The sequence below is a fragment of the Arachis ipaensis genome, chromosome B6, assembly GCF_059453495.1.
Source record: "Arachis ipaensis isolate K30076 ecotype BB chromosome B6, ASM5945349v1, whole genome shotgun sequence".
Lineage (NCBI taxonomy): Eukaryota > Viridiplantae > Streptophyta > Magnoliopsida > Fabales > Fabaceae > Arachis > Arachis ipaensis.
The window spans coordinates 150,607,794-150,623,243 of NC_142441.1; the positions used below are offsets into that span (position 1 = coordinate 150,607,794).

Here is a 15,450-nt window from a genome sequence, read left to right on the forward strand (position 1 = left end):
GTATATGAATGAACTTGTGAATCAGTACAATGCTTTAGGAATTCCAAGGACCCACCTTATAGTCGAAGGGCTACTAAAGCAAATAAGAAGGGATATAAAGAAGAGATGAAGAACAAATTAGACACAACAGGTTGAAGCATTCTCAAAAAATGTGATGCCTTTTGCTTAGCTTGCAAAATCATATCAAACAAGTCATATGTATGTAAATTTATTGAAAACATACATATGAGGTGCTTATTATGATTTATGTTATTTGCACTCAAATTTTTTTTTTTTTATTTATAAAGTACGAGACTTAATTCTATATAACTGTGTTTAGTTACGAGAATAGAATAAAATAAGACATTAAGAATAAAATATAAAAAATAAAAATACAAAAAATAATATTTTTTTATATTTTATTTTATAATAAATTAGAACAGATTATGATGATGACATGGATGATATAACGAGTATAAGAACAAAATAATTTAACAAGTGCTTATTCATCCATTCCTCTAATTGCACTTTTATTCTAATTAAGAACAATGATCACATCTTTTTCTATTTGCAAAGAAACAGTGATAATGAATATATATCATCATTAATTGGCATACCCATCACACATGATGGCCAAAATTTGCTATTATTTTTTTTTATCCATTTGAGTATATATATATATATATATATATATTACATACGCACACACCCTCTCTAAGGACAAAATGATTGTTTGCCTCAAAATGTTTATAGAGTGATATAATCAAATATCTGTCATTAATATTCGTCTTTTTGATATGTGTCTTATAAATATGGAAAAGTATGAGGAGTCAATGGAATATTTGTACAATGTGTATAATAGAGGTCTAGGGAGTATTAGAGATATAACCATTAATGTTACCCTTTTTCATCAGCTGAAACTTTTGGAATGAGTGGTATCATGACATGGTATTAGAACTCTAAATTCGAAAGATCAAGAATTCGACCTTTGGTGAACCCGAAAATCAGTTTAAGTTTTTGGGAAAATATTTATTATCCCTAGTACTCTCGGATGGTTATTCTAGATAGTATGGGAGATGTTCAAACAAGTCATTGTCTCACGGCAGTTCATTTGTCCATTTGCTGGAATAAATGTTTAGAATTTGATTATTTTTTTTGTGTATATAATAATTTATTGATTAATGATAAGTTCTTAAATAAAATTTAATTTCGTAATAAATTATTTTTTAATCAGTCGAATTAAAAAATATCGTAGAGAACTAAAAAAATTCTTTATTTTTAAATCGATAGTCTTAGATTTAGTTAAGTGTCATACTAATCTTAATGACTTAGTGAGATAATAATCAGCACTAAATTTCTTTGAACTTTTCATTCATAATTTTTTGGTTAATTTATTTTAGTTACTAAATATTTTCATTTTTTTTAAAAATTGACAAACTATAGACTTTTTAAAGCGAACGATATATAGAATGACCATCTATACCCTTATCATCACTTCATTTTATTTAATTAACAATTCCCACAAATTTTCCTAAGGATTAACAAACACGTTAGAAAAGGTATAATATAAATTTCATCATCTTGGACCATTTTTTGTTTTAACTTTATATACCTATGGATGTTAAAACTTATATATAAATGGGTGAGAGTTAGAAGTGAGAAGAAAAGGAAGGAACCATAATGAAATTGAGTGCTGGAGAAGGAAGTAGTTGCTTTTGGAAGTGGTCCTATAATATAAGGCTGAGTGCACTTATAATTACATACGCGTTAAAAGTTAAAGGTATTAGGCATGCATGTGTTGCTGTCCATGCTCTGTTTTTTCTATTAAAATTAATTGATTCATTAATTTAAATTCACTTTCCTTAATTCTTATATATTTTCATTTATATATTGGTTGGTGAATTAAGTGCTTCCCATACTTGCCACTCTTGAAGTTCCAAATGCATGCATATATATTGGGACCTCAATCTCACCCTTTTGTGAACCATTTACGTATGACTCAGAAGATGGTAACCACACATACTCTCTATTTATTAGTAAGGTTTGGATGAGAAAAATACAGAGATATTAAAATAGAATATATTTTTTATGAAATTACTTATTCAAAATTTTAAGTTAATAGACACGTAAATGATTATATTTTTTTTATTGATTTTATGCTAAATTCTTTATTTTCAGGTTAATAAAAATTGAACTCTAATTTTTTAATGATCAAAATTTTGATATCGTATTGTAAAATTATTTGTTTTAAAAATTTAAACTAAAAAAATACATAAATAATTATATCTATAATATTTTTTTCATGAATAGTAAAAATATTAAGTGATTTACTCTCAAGATAGAATTATCTTTTTTCTTCATTTGATCTTTTTTATTTAATCAATTTATATATATATAGTGACGGATCTACAAAATTTTATTAGTAAGACAAAATAATATGATAATTATTTTTATAATTATATTTATTATTATAAAATACAATTAATTTTCAAATTATATCACAAATAAATTAGAATAATAAAATAATCATTTAAACAATAATATATTAATAATTCAACATCACAAAATTAAAATTAAAATCAAATTCTTTAATTAAACACAATTTTAAAATCAATTAATGAAACAAAATAAAAAATCACTCGTGAAAGTAATAGTGAAACCATATATACACAATACACTATTATTGCTTTAGCTATCATTTTTCTTTGATTTTGTGGTAAAATTAATCACATGAATAAGGAAAAAAACATGCAATAGGGCATAAGAGTTTAATTTTTTCACATATATGCTGATAACTTTAGGTGAAGTTGATAAATGAAAGCGGTTAAATAATTTGACTGATTTTACCAAATTTTTATCTAGAAACTCTTAATTAGTTATCAACTTTTTGTAAAGTTAATTGCACCTAGTTTCTGTCATAATATATTTGATTGGAAGATATTACTCTTAGAAATGGAGGCAACAATCACGCTTTATCACACAATTAGTAGAGCAAAACAACATTAAAAAGAAGAAACGGATGACAACATTAAATATTTAGATTACTTGAACAATTTTTAAATTAGGAGAAAGAGAGTTAGAGAAGAAAAGAGAGTTGAACGAACACAATACTTTGAAAAATTGAAATGATTCAAATTAATTAGATTATTATTATGTTTTTTATATTATTTATTTAATTATTTTTATTAAATAATTAATATAATAAAAATAATAAAGTCATTTAATCTCTTTTCTTTTTATTTGTATATAGATGTTAGGAACCAAAAAAATAAATAAAATAGATAGAGTCAAATTTATTTACTCTGTGGGGATAAAAAAATATTTTTACTATATACTATATATAAAATTTTTGTGCCTCCATACTGGCTAATATAAATCCGTCACTATATATACACACACTGCATGGTACATGAAAAAATCACTCATTAAATTAGTTATCGATATAAAAAATTTATTAAAATATAAAATATATATTTAAAATAATATTACACATTTAAATTTTTTTATTAACTAAATTCAATTAAATTAATCTAATATAACAAAAATTAGTTATAATTAATATTATTTTAAGTCTTATTATTTAAGTTGGTTATATTTAGTTTATAAAAAAATGTAAATGTGTAGTATTCTTCATATATTTATATATAAATAGGGATAATAATTAATTGTGACACATTAAATTGGAAGGAAATTTTAGTTAAGGCATTACAGCGACAGAAGCAACTGACCCTTGTATCCGCTAATAAATGTTAAAAAGAATAGTAATGTTACATAACTATAGCCAGGACAATAATTTGTCACAATTGTTACATGACCTCATCAAATTCAAGAAGAGTAGTTAGATATGCATGCTATAAAAGTCAAATGTGTGAATTGTGAATACTGTTCATACGTCCTTCCTTCATTAATTTACAAGTTAGAAATAATATACATCATATTATTATCGTAATACAACCAACTTGGGTTGGTCGAGTGGTCAGTTCACTCGTCCGCTTAAGTAAGTGTCGGGGTTTGAATTCCGCCTTGTGCATGCAGCAATCTATTGGCCAGTAACAGACTCTTAAATGAAGTTCAGATCCGCGACAGATTAGTCCTTGACCTGTCGAGTTGGGGGATACCGTGAGAAACCAAAAAAAAAATTTATTATGGTAATACATATATAAAATAAGTTTTAGTTATTAATTAACTACGCCATATAAGTATATATTTTGCAATATATAAATTTTTTTTTATTAAACTATTTTAAATAAGTCAAATTATTTACTTTTTACACATTTAATTATTCTACTATAATAAATCTAATTATTCGAGTAATTAATTATTTAATTATGTAAATCAATAAATATAAATATACATAAATATAAAATGACTGATTTTTATAATTAATTTTTTATATATATGAACAATTTTGCATTATTATTTTTTAAAAGTTATCATTCCGAAATCTAGAGGATTTAGATTTTTTTTGACGTTTATATAAAAAAAAAACATATAGTATTTAAAAAAAAAAGGACAAAAATTTGATGACAAGATATGCTTGTAGCATTGAGTATATTTGATAACTGGCTTTATTTTGCAACCACCACACCATTCAATTTGTTACCACTTTTGCTGTACAAAACAAATTCCAGCACAAACGGTTTCTGTTTTGTGGTTGGTACTTGCATTGGTAGCTGCAAGCATTCCCCTACTTACCAATTTTAGATATGTTATATATATATAATTTAAATTTAAGATTTAAATTGCTATTTGGTTTTAGAATTAATTAAGTTTATAACTTATATTTATTATGTTGCTATTCAATCAATTACAATTGCAATCACTTTGAGTTAAAGTTGTGATTGCTTTATCTCTAAAGGATAAATTTTGGTATGATTTATATACTTGAATTCAACTAATCTTTTATTCAAAATGTCTTTATTATATACCAAGTGTTTTTAGTAAGAAATTTGTTATTGCTCTTCATTTGTTCTCTCTTGTATAATAAAATAATTAATACATATTTATTTTTATGATCAGATTGGATGTATATGAGGCTTTTTTTATATAAATTTTAGAATACTTTATCTTAATAAAATGATTAATATATATACATATATATATCGAATAGCTAAATTCAATTTGCGCATTTACATATAAATCAAATCAATCAAATTTGATTTATTTTCAAAAGTCTGAAATAAATAAATCGTCTTCGACCACTTAGATTTAGTAGTGTAAGAGTTTAGAGTTTGATAAGCTATTAAATCAATGCCACCAAATTCGATTTAAAAAGAGAAATATAGGTAAATTGAACTAGGCTAGTTCGATTTATGTCTAACGTATTACCTATGAAATACGGACACTTCGCTGAATTATCGTGTCCACGTGTCTGTTGTGTCTAACCGTGTCTTAATAAAAAAATAAAAAATTCTTCTCCGGACACGACTAGACACACCTAAATACCATCACGTGTCAGCATGTCTAGTTTTATTCTTAACATATATTCTTAAAATAAATTTAGATATAGTATATATTTTATTTATTAAAACAAAAAATATTTTAAATACTTGATATAATTAAAATAAGACATTAAAAATAATTAAAAATTTTAATTTATATTTTAATATCAATAAAATATCAAAATATCATTACAATTTATCTAAAAAATACTTTATATTTTATATATATGCGTATCCCCGTGTCAAGTAAAATTTTAAAATTCGCGTATCAGTGTATTTTGTGTCGTATCGTGTCGTGTCCCGTGTCCATGTTAGTGTCCGTGCATTGTAGCATATTACAAGGTAAGGTAATCAAATTCAAAAAGTGATAGGTCTTATGCAAAGTGGAAACACCTAAAATGTTGTTGTCTAAGGTGACACTCACAATGACTAATGATACAAGTTTTTTAGTTATTGTGTATTACTAATAAAGATCCAATAAATGTTTTTATCCGACAATCAACTAGTTTTGTTGAGCTGTAGAGTATCATACTACAGAATAATAAAAAAATATATTAAGAATTCATAGTAAATTTTACACAATCAATAAATAATCCGAATAAAAAAATTTAATATTATTCATAATTTATTAAAAAAATTATACAATATCTTAATTTATAATCATATAACTATTTTTTTTATCAAAAATGATGACAATCTTATCCTAAAAAATTAAAGCCTAATCATGTCATTACATACAAAATCCAATCTTGATATCTCCACCGTTTATACTATTTTAACTTTATTCATAGAAATCAAATTTTAATAATTATAATTTAACTATCATTATCATGATCATTATCGGTCTAAATTTAACTATAATCACCACCATCTAAATTTAACTATGATTAACAATTTTGAATTACTATTATCTCTAATATTTTTAATTTAAAAATTCTAATAATCAACAATTCTAATCTAACAAACATTTCTAATTTAATAATTCTAAATTACTGTGGATCGCTAACATTTTTAATTTAACATGAATAAAAGAAATTTTGTACATTCACTTCTTTATTGATGTTACCAGCAATATAGACAACTTCATCTAATTAGTAGAAATAATCTGGGACGTCCTTCATGACAGAAATTTTAAATTTTCTTACTTTCTGCCCTTTGAATTCTCTCTCATATATGTAAGAATGAAGGAGCAAAAACAAATCGTGTGAAAAGAAAGGTATCGCAAAATTAAATCGAATTAGTCTACTTCGATTTATGATGTATACTACTCTTAGTAAATCGAATTTGTCTCATTTAATTTATCTTTTATCTCTCATTCGTGTATAAATCGAATTCACCTCTCGATTTACTCTTATCAAAATCTTAGATTACCAAAACGAAACGCTCTCACTTCTCTCTGCTCTCACTTCTCACTACTAAATCGAAGTTGTTGAACTCAATTTACATGTTTTTAGCTTTTGAACATAAATCGAATTTGGCTTATTCGATTTATGTGTAAATTGACAAATCATAATTAACTCATTTGATTTACATAAATTGAAATAAAACAGACGTGTAACCAAACTAAAATAAAGGCATGTGTATTGTTTCGGGGCTTACCTAGAATTGGATGATTGGGCTTGTTTGTGAGGCCTAAGCATTTAAGGAAGGTGGTCTCCGATTTGTCGTGCGTTAGGGAGCTGCCGTCCGAGTTGTGTGTTTAAAAAAGTGGGGGGTGGTACCCACAAGATACTCCGATGCCTAAATTAGCAAAGGGTTAAGCAGGTTTAAATATATTGGAACTTAGGTTTATCTGAGTGTGTCAGTGTATTTAATTTATAGGTGATGATCCAATAACCACCGTTGGTGTAGTTCCACTTCTGAAGGTGGATAACCGTCCCTTTATCTTAGGATTGTTGAGATATCTCTTATAAAAGCGTGTGAGAGATATTAGGGGGTAGTTATTTATTTGAATAAATCACATTTGCCAGCTCATGTCGAATCCGACCTCTTTAAAGAGGTCGGATAAATCGGTAAAGACCCTCCTTTGAATTGAGCCTTTTTGGATTGCTTGGTTTTGGACTATAGTATTGGATCAAGGTATGAACATGTATAATTTTATTGGCCAAATATTTTATTAAAGTAAATTATCTTAAACTTTATATTTTATCTAATGATAAAATAGTATACACTTTTGATTTAAATAATTTTTTAATTCTTATAAAATATTTATTATTTAATCTTTATAAAATTTGTTTATATCCCAAATTTGTTTATTTAATAAATGTTATTGGATAAAAACTAAAAAAAAGAAGAAGATTATAATAACAAAAGATTTACTGGTACTTTATATAGCTTAATATTATTTATTTTTTGGTGACTAAATAAGGAAAGAAACAAAGCAAAAACTATTCTAAATCCGAGCGGATGATTCGTTGGAGATCAACATCAGGCTCAGACCAAATAACATGATTAGAATTACTCTTGGCACCATATTTAGCCATCCAATCCGCAGCTCTATTTGCTTCTCGGGACACCCATTCAACGTGAACAAGCCAAGAACGAGATAAAAACTCCTGAATCTTGTGAACCAAATCTGTTACTTCAGATGGATACCCACTTGTAAGCTCATGCATGATGGGCAGAATGTCAAGGCAATCTGTTTCACATATAATATCCCTCAAACCGCAATCCCAAGCTAAAACCAACCCCCTCCAAGCAGCAAATAATTCACATCTGATTATAGACCAAGGGGAATGCTTCCAGAGCAGCCCGAGATCCAATCTCCCTTAGAATCTCTAATAATACACCCAAATTCCGCTAAATTTGAATCCATATACAAGCTTGCATCACAATTAACTTTAAAACTATTGCCTACCGGTGGTTCCCAACACAGGCAATTTCGGAGAGACCTAAAGGCATTGCTTCGATTCCTGTAAACCTGTAAGTCTTTGGCGGTAATTCTGGCCAAGGCAACAACCTTATGGTCTGTCCAAGGGTTGTCAGTGTTGAATATGTCATTGCACCTATGTCTCCATACCCACCAAAGCCCTGCACCAAAGGACGCCTTATTGTTAGCCAAGGCCTTCCGAAACCACTCTTCAAGAGCAGTACCAGCCGTCGAGTCCAGGATACTAGGATCCAACATATACCAGATTGCCTTTGATCGTTCACAGTCTCTAAGGCAATGCTCCATAGTCTCCTGCGCCTTGTTACATCTCTTACACATATCTGAAGAAGCTAAATGCCGCTTGAATCGAAAGGTCTCAGTTGGTAGAGCATCATGTAAGCTAAGCCACATAGTAAATTTGAACTTCTCTGGAATGTTTGTGTTCCACAACCAGTTCCAATTACTGTTGGCATTCCAATTTAATGTTTTCTTTAATAACCATCTGTAACCCTCCCTTGCACTATACTTTTTTGTTGCTGCAGGCCACCACTCCCACTGTGGCTCCAACTCAGTCAAACTAGGATATCTCAGACCACAAATAAACTGCTTAATCTCATGCGGAATAGGCGTGGTAAGACTATCAACCTCCCAAGACACCCTTTTCCACAAGTCAGCCACCATGAAATCTGATTCAGAAATATGTACATAAGGAACAAGGTTGCAAAGCTTACTAAAAGGAGTCCACTCATCATACCAAACTGATTTGTGGACATCTCCAATATTCCAATGAAGCCCTTCCTTGAGATGCTCATAGGCAGTAACAATGTTCTTCCAGGTAGCCGATGAAGAATTTCTACTGTTTCCGTTCATACCAGATTGATTCCTGAGATATTTATGCTTCAGAACCTGCACCCATAACTTTTCACTATTATTTAGACAATCCCATACCAACTTTCCCAGAAGCGCCATGTTAGCACAGGAAGTATCCCTAATACCCAATCCTCCTGCCTTTTTAGGAGTTATGGCGACCTCCCACCTGACCAGAGGCAGCCCTTTTCCAGTCGCTTGGCCTTTCCACAAGAATTGTCTCATCAAGGAATCAATTTTATTACATGCATACTTCGGGAGAAGAGAAATTTGCATTTCATAAACTGGGATAGAGGCCATAACTGATTTAACAAGACAAAGCCTCCCTGCCTTATTCAGTAGGCTTCCTTTCCAACTGGAGAGCTTTCTCGAAATTTTTTCAATAATCTCCTGAGCCGTCTTCCTGGAAGCTCTGGCATGACCGATGTTAATTCTCAGGTATTTACCCAAATCATTGCAGAACCGGATGTTAGAGACCCCTGAGAGAACCTCTTTTCTCCTCTCCGACACCCTCTTGGAACACTGGGCCTTTGACTTATGAAGATTTACCTTTAAACCTGACGCTCTAGAAAACAAGTCCAAACAATGCATGACCTCTATTACTTGAGCTTTTGATGCCTTACAGAAAAACAAAAGATCATCTGCAAACATCAAATGAGAAAGTCGTGGTCCATTCCTAGAAACCGCAACTGGGTTCCACAAACCTTGGGAAACTCTATGAGAGATAAAGCAGGCAAGCATTTCCATACATAGTACAAATAGATAAGGAGACATAGGATCTCCTTGCCTCAACCCTCTCTTCGGATTGAAATTTTGGAGCCTGTTCCCATTCCACAAAACTGCCAACGAAGAGGAAGTCACACAATTCAATATAAGATTAATGGTAGCCTTTGGAAACCCAAACCGGACCAAAGTAGCTTCCAGAAAACGCCAGTCTACCCTGTCATAAGCTTTTTCCAAATCAATCTTGAATGCCATGGTCCCTTTTCGAGACTTGGTGTTCCTCATGAAGTGCATAATCTCTTGAGCAATGATAATATTCTCTGTGGTTCCTCTTCCTAGAATGAACCCTCCTTGCAAAGGACCAATGATCTCCGACAGGAAAGGTCTGAACCTGTTAACTAGAACCTTTGTGACAATTTATAAATTACATTACATAAGCTAATAGGCCGAAACTCCCGTAAGGAAGAGGGAACTTCCACTTTAGGAATTAGAACAATGAGAGTATCGAAAATAGCCGCATTCAATGACTCACCCTCAAAGGCTCGCTTGACCAGTCTACACACATCGTTGCTAAGAGAGTCCCAGAACTCTTTGTAGAAAATTGCTTGAAATCCATCTGGCCCTGGGGCTTTAAATGAACTCATGGTCATCACAGCTCTTTTAACCTCTTCAGATGTCACCGGTTCCACCAACTTTTGACAAGCCTCAGTACTAAGAGACGGGCAAGGAAAAGGCCCCATGGCGTCCAGGTCAATATCCTCCCTTGTAGAAAAGAGCTTTTGAAAGAAAGAATTTGCCGCCATTTCTAGAGTCGTAGTCTCCGTGGCCCAAGACCCATCATCCAAAAATAACCCATGAATTTTGTTCCTCTTTCTCCTGATAACTGTTTGCAAATGAAAAAATTTTGTATTTCTGTCTCCACATCTCACCCATTGTTCTCTAGATTTTTGATACCACAACAACTCTTCTTGAAGAAGGACAGCATTCAGTTCCTGATGCAAAACTTGCTCTTTGATCCTAAGCTGTTGATCCTCCCGACTTTCCAGAGTAATCTGAACGTCATTCAAAAGCCTCTCCAACTCCCTTTTCTTAACAAAAATATTGCCAAAAACCTTTTTATTGAAGCTAGTTGCATCTTTTTGAACCTCCAACAAACATTTGACTACATCCGGAGCTCCTCTATTCCAAGCTGTATCAACAACATTCCTAAAAAGAGGATGAGTCATCCACGCAGCCTGGAATCTGAACGGACGATGGCCCTTGGTAGCCCTCTTTGCCATCTTGCACCTAGTGAATAATAGGCAATGATCAGAGTGAAGGCGCGCCAGCACCTCAGTATAAGCCTCCGGAAACATTAGCCGCCAGTCCTGGTTGATGACTGCTCTATCAAGCTTCTTGGCCACCTGCACCCCACCTTTCACCTTCCTATACCAAGTGAATCTTCTCCCAATAGCCCCCATATCAAACAGCCCACAATCCTCTAATGTTTCCGCAAATTGTTCTGCTCTGGCAAGTCTAAATTGCCCCCCTCTAACTTCACTCTGCAACAAAACATCATTAAAGTCCCCTAACACAATCCAAGGTCCGTGGATCATATTAGCAATCCTTGTCAAGTCACCCCACAGTTTTTTACGTTGATGTATATGCGGATTAGCATACACCGCACTGCAGTAACTAGATGTATTGCCCATTGTGATTTCAAAACTGATACATTGATCAACTACATCCAATACTCTCACAGAAATATTTGAATTAGAACATAGAACCCAGATACCCCCACTATGACCATTAGCCTCAACAATACCAACACCCTGGTAACCTAGATTATTCCAAAAAGATTTCATCCTCTCGAAAGCAATATGGGTTTCAAACAGAATGAAAAAAGTAGGATGAAATTTATTCGCTAACTCCTTACTATGAACCCGGGCCAATTTATTAGAGGCACCTCTAATATTCCAAAATAGAAAGCTTAAATCTAAATAATCCATAAAACAATTTGTATTGTAAAAAGGACCAACCTCAGCTGAAGTCCCTAACGAGATGATGAAGATCCACCATCATATCCCCCTGAGCCTTGCTTGTCCTTGTCCGGTTGTTGCCCGGTTTGTCTGTGTCCCTCCACTGACAACCCTTCCAATTTGCCGATTTGCTGCTTGCTGGTGTCGCCAAGGCAGTCCGGAGTCGACGGCGAATTCTGCAAAGAAGAAGGGCGCAACCTCTTGTGTCCGTTTTTGATAATGGCAGTGAAAGTCGGCACCGCAACGGAGACAGATTTGCCCTTCACCCCTTGCTGTTTGGAAGATGCCATGCGTGCCTTAGATCCGCTAACCGACCCGGTCTTCACCCCTGATTCGGCTCCTCTCATACGTAGCCCAAAGTCACGGTTCTGGTCCAATTTCTGATTTGAGCGCACCGGCATTTTATCTTTAGATGTTTGTTGGGCTTTGTTTGATTGACTCAATTTTCCTCTCCTTTTACCGCTGACTTTGGTCCAGCCAGCCTCATTTTCCAAATGTTGGGACCCCACTTCCTTCCCATGCAACGTATCATCTAATTCCTCCCCAATTTTTGCAACTATCACTGACTCTTTGGGATTGCATCCAAATTCAAAAATTTTCTCTTTTGAAGCTTCCTGTGGCTGCACCACCCGGGCCGCCGTCTCGGTCACTGATGTTTCCTTTCGATCCACCCTTTCCGAATCTATTGGGGTCATTCTGCAGTCAGTTGTTGGATGCCCGAAACAATTGCACTTGTCACAAATAAGGTGTAAGCATTCATACTCCACCTTATATTCAAACTCATCGACAGTCACACTCCAGACCACCGGCAAACCAAGATTAATTTGCACGCAAGCCCGAGCAAATTTTCCCCTTTCCGCCAACTTAGTAGCCAGATCCACCTTGACTGGTCTTCCCACAGCAGAAGCGATTCTCATCATGGCTTTATCCTGATAGTACCATATGCTCAAACCAGAGATTCGAATCCAAACCATAGTCTCCCCGAAAGTGTCCTCACAAGGTTTAAAATCCGGTGTCCATGACTTGACCGCAATATAATGACCGAAGATCATCTATGGCCCCCCTAGTAAAACCTTCTCTCGATCGTCCATGCGATCAAATTTAACGAGGAAGTACCCAAAACCCACATCCAAGATTTCATATCCACCGGTGATCCTCCATACCCCTTTCAATTTGTGAAACATGGCCGTGTAACTAAGGTTTTTTCCAAGAACCTTAATCACAATTGCTTCCTTGTATGGTTCAGAAAGGATGTTCCTAGCCTCTTCGGAGAAGCAAATTCTTGGAGGCATAGGATCTCCTTGTTTTCCAGTGACCACTGCCATGGAATCCTCATCTAGAGCTTCAGCCCGATTTATCCTGTGGCTACCGTAGAACCAATAACCTTGTCACGGAACGAAATCTTGGAAGTCACCCTGGAACTAAGGTCGCCCTTACTTGATCCCTCCTTCACAGCTGATGCAAACCCTCCCACACTCTCCCCCTTATCTCTTTCGATGGCATGGCCATCTTCTTCACCGTGTTTCACCCTCAAACGCTCTCTCCCGCTCTCTCCTTCTCTCATTCTCTCTGAGTACGGAGTATGTCAGATATATAACTAAACCTTTTTTCTTATTATAAAATCCTTTGCCCTATTCCTTAATATTTTAATTGAACCATTCATAACAAGTAGGTCGTATTTATATAATTTTTTAGCCCTAATAACTTGGCCAACTAATAATAGTTAATTGTAATTAGATCATACCAGCCAAAGAGAGCATAGCTCACCGGATGGGGTTTCAATTAGAATACAAAAAACGTTATGTATATAAAAAAAATTAATAATTAAATTAATCATTATATATTTATATATTTAAGTATATTATTTTATATATTTTTAATATTATATATATATATTATATAATTTCTTTCAAGAAAAAATTATAAAAAAATTGTTTAATTTATATAGTAGGAGTAATTGTGCTAACATATACATGTATACGTATTGTTATAATATAATACTATAAACTATATACAGTACAGATCAATATATCATATATATTTAGATTATCATTGTAACTATTATCGATATATATATATAGCATTCACTAATTAAAATGTGCCTTGTGTTGTGGGAACAATATACTTATTTATTAGGTAGAAGTTCAGGGATAATCAATTTTATGTAAAACTAATAATTAAAGATAGTTAAATAAAAATTTAATTAAATTAATTAAATTATTTAATAATTTTTAATTATCAATTTTACCAAAAATTGACTACACCTAAATTTGTATCTACTTATTAACATTTGTTTTTACATAATAAAATAGATAAGATCGATGTTACCTTCAATTGAGACTATACTACCTTGCATGTGGAAATATAAAAGTAATGCTGAATCTGGGGCAAAAAAAGTATGATTTATCAATCGGGCTAAAAAAAATAATGCAAACCATTAGTATTGGATTTGGATTTTTTAAAATTTGAATTTCACTTTAAAGAGTAAAGTGTGATCTCTTACTATTTATTTTATAGGTAGGACCAAAAATAAATATAAAAAAAAACTATTCAAGAATAGAAATATTTACTCTTTAAAATACAAATTTAAAATTTAGAGAATTCAAATTTATTAGTATTTGGCAATAGGCAACGCAAGCCATTGTTAGACCATGCACATACAAACGGGTAAAAAGGAAGAAAATTTTCTATATTATATATAATTTTCATAATCTTTTTATTTTATAATTTAATTTTCATCATCTCTTATCTTCTTAAAATAAAAATTGTAGTTTCATAATAATTAACATATAATACGGCAATAATGTACCTTTTATCATTTTATAATTTTTCCACCAAACAGTAGTAATCAATAAACAACATAACTAGTAAATTATCAATTTATGGAGCGTTGGAGTATCAAAACTTTAAAATGAATCGCAATAAGTGTTAATTCGAAGTAAAAAAGTTAAATAAAAAAAAAAGTTAAAGCAACCTCTAGTCCTCAAGTTTACAATAAAATAGGTCCAGTCCATTTTTTTATTATTATCACTATTAATTATCATCATTCTCATAATAATGTAGTTAATGTACGAGGTATCGAAGTTGATTTGAACTTGTCCGCCACCATTATTGGTTCATAACCATTCACTAAAAAGCGAAATAGTTACTTTTTATGCAGAGAAGAATGAACTTCAATATTATACTTTGCAACGGAAGATTATTATTCTTTTTATAAAGAAAATTATAATGTCTAATATATATATATTTCATATAAATTTAGTCAAAATTTTTACTTTTTATAGTAACAAATTTTTAGTATATATGTATATCAAAAAATATTATTTGTACATTAAAATTAATTATTAATATATTTGTATATAAATATATATGTAATTTAATTTAAGTTTAATTATTTATTAGTCTCTATAGTTTTGTGAAATTTTCAATTAGGTTCTTATATTTTTTTAATTGGGTTCCTACACTAAATTTTTTTCAATTAAGTCCCTCTTAGTAGTAATTGGCTTAATTTTATTGGGACTCAACTAAAAAAAAATTGGTAGGGACCTAAATA

General features: G+C 31.7%; 1 protein-coding gene and 1 pseudogene across 1 annotated transcript; both read right to left on the reverse strand.

Moving 5' to 3' along the window:
• Positions 1–10,716: 10,716 nt before the first annotated feature.
• LOC148563134 (uncharacterized) lies at positions 10,717–11,723 on the reverse strand. The gene is made up of 2 exons (XM_088491189.1): positions 10,834–11,723; positions 10,717–10,762 (listed from the first exon to the last, which is right to left on the reverse strand). Exons 1-2 carry the CDS (start codon positions 11,721–11,723, stop codon positions 10,717–10,719), a joined length of 936 nt encoding a protein of 311 aa, XP_088347315.1.
• A 144-nt stretch (positions 11,724–11,867) lies between these two features.
• On the reverse strand, positions 11,868–13,461 carry LOC148563135 (uncharacterized; annotated as a pseudogene).
• Between the last annotated feature and the right edge of the window lie 1,989 nt (positions 13,462–15,450).